The sequence below is a fragment of the Pyrus communis genome, chromosome 6 (assembly GCF_963583255.1).
Source record: "Pyrus communis chromosome 6, drPyrComm1.1, whole genome shotgun sequence".
Taxonomy (NCBI): Eukaryota; Viridiplantae; Streptophyta; class Magnoliopsida; order Rosales; family Rosaceae; genus Pyrus; species Pyrus communis.
In genome coordinates, this window is record NC_084808.1 from 24,158,772 (window position 1) to 24,161,279 (window position 2,508).

The following is a 2,508-nucleotide window of genomic DNA, read 5'->3' on the forward strand; positions in this document are numbered from 1 at the left end:
ATTCCCAATCCCCAAGTCCCATACTTTTTTCTGCCTCCTCCAGATGAAGATTTGGTTGCAGAAAAGAAAACACACGCCAATAGATAAACCAAAACCCTAAAAAAATGGATGCTCCAATTCCTTCCTTTATTTTTTATCTTTTAATCCTCTTGGTACTTGGACGCGCACACAAATAAACCAAAGGGTAAACACTTTTTCTAATTTGTGCTAAAAATAACAAGATACTATAAGCAAAAAAAAGTACAGCTGATGAACCCAAAACTCCATAACACACAAACCTCAAAAACCAAAAAACCCTCCATCTTTTCAGTCAATGGAGCGGCAAAGAGGGCAAGTTGTACGGTGGTTGTGGCCGAACCACTTTTCCAGACAACCTTTGTGGAAGAAGTGCTTGCAGGACAACTCACTCACTTCTTGCTCTGCTTCGAACCCACAGAGACAGACACAGCACCGTGTTTTTCCCCCGTTTCTGCAGAAAGATTTGAACTGTGTTATGGAGATTCTTCTCTCTCTAGAAATTTCCTCAGGACACCCATCTGAGTTCTCGTCGAAAGTGTGGGAATTGATATTGGCACGCATCACTTGAAGCACAGATCTTGCCATGTTTTTTAGCAGAGCCACGGAAAAAACTGTGTTCATTACTAGCAATGGCAGCACGCCCTCTGCTGCACTTGGGAAATTCGAGAGCCCCATTTGAGACAGTGCTTCTGCTATTTTCTTAAGAGAGCAAGAGAGAACACAGAAGCCACAAGCCACAAGCCAAAAACTAAAAGCTGGGAATGGTTTTAACCATGGGCTTACGTTTTAGGTTGGGCTTTGCTGCTGATAAATACGCAAGGGCACTTAACATTGTTAACCGTGGTTAGATGGGGGGTGGGTTCAGTTTTAACCACGGTTCGGTGGCCACGGATGCAAACGTGGCGACACGTGTAGGGTTTTGGGAGAGACAGTGACTTGGTTGATATACAAGGGTGAAAACAGCAAGGGCAAGAGAGAACTGACAGTTTCACTGGCACAAAAAGGATAAATTTGACGTAGCAACGTGTCGGCGGGAGGTTCTGTGAGAGCCAATGAGGTGGTGGTGTCTTGTCCGGCGTGGCAGATTTGGAGACCTTTCAGTTCTTGTGTCATTGTGTGTGTGTGTGGGAACTGGAAGTTTCTTGATTCCCGGAGGAGGAGCTGAAAAATAATATGGCGGTAGCATGCAAAGCCAGCTCAAAGGCAATGCAAACTAGGCATGTGCATTCAGTCAAACTGATTCAAGCCGCATTCATATCTTATGTTACGTATGTACAACAACAACAACAACAAAATTATCATATTAAAAAAATGTCGTTTGCATGAATCTTATAATATAACTTCATTTGTTTTTACGTCAAGTTTTTTGTTAGTTCTAAATATTTTATTTTTCGTATAGTTTATTTCCAAGTCTAATTCATTGTTTTCTAACAAAATAAAAGAAAAAAGATTTTCCTAAATCTAATATAATGTCCTCAATTTTTTACTATTTTAGAGATTGTTAGTAGATTAGATTGAAATTTTTTCTAATTTTACTATTAAAGAAAAATATTTATATAATGATATGGAATTAGGAAGATATGGTTGCGTTTCGTTCGACAACTTTCTTGTAAATATAATAGACCATAAGATTCTCTCTCCTTTAATTATCCGTCTTGCCAATTCCTTTCTATTTGAACAGTTAAGACACATCTATATCTTTATTGACTTCTTTATATATAAAATAAAATAAAAAAAAAATAAAAAAAAACAAAGATGAAAATTTGAGAGAAAGTGACAGAAAGAAAGAAAATTTTAACAGTGCTCGATGAGGTGATAATCAGTCTGAAAAGCGTGGGTTGTGTCGGTATTTATGAAAAGTTTGATGCACATGTAACGTAATAAATAGTAATGGTGTGACTCTGATGACTGAGTGATTGATATCTAGCTTTCTCTCTCTAGGAACCAAGCGAGTGGTCCACCTTTTTGTGACTCAAAAATCATCTTCCCAAAACCAGAAAACAAAACTTGGTTCGATTAATACCGCCACAGCTATGGCTGCTTGCTTCCACACAGGCAGTTGGCACTGCATGTTTCTAATTGTTTGTGCAGTTGCAGTGAAACATCACATTCATCAGCTGCAGGATTCTTGGCAAAAAGATGAATTAAAAACCACCAGAATATAAAAAATCTCAGGATACTTGACATTATTGCAACATGTTTTCAAAGATTGTTGGCGATTCAGAGATGTTCCTAACTTCGATGCTTGCTAGATGCCTACTATTTAGAGAAATGTGCCTAACTTGGAGAAACCAGATTCATGTAACCGTTTTCATATCTCTAATCGGAGAGACAGAGACACAATACACTTCCGGAATGTTGAAGTAATCTCTTATAATACCATGAAGAGGTTAATGTTTTACTATAAATTCATGACAATACGAAGAATAACATCACTCCTCATAAACACTTGCAAGGTCTTTTAATTATCCAATACTCTCAACTAAGATG

The 2,508-nt window shown here is 38.0% G+C and overlaps 1 protein-coding gene across 1 annotated transcript; it reads right to left on the reverse strand.

Moving 5' to 3' along the window:
* Positions 1-202: 202 nt before the first annotated feature.
* Positions 203-778, reverse strand: LOC137736499 (probable E3 ubiquitin-protein ligase XERICO). The gene has a single exon (XM_068475763.1). It carries the CDS (start codon positions 691-693, stop codon positions 307-309), a length of 387 nt encoding a protein of 128 aa, XP_068331864.1. The 5' UTR covers positions 694-778; the 3' UTR covers positions 203-306.
* Between the last annotated feature and the right edge of the window lie 1,730 nt (positions 779-2,508).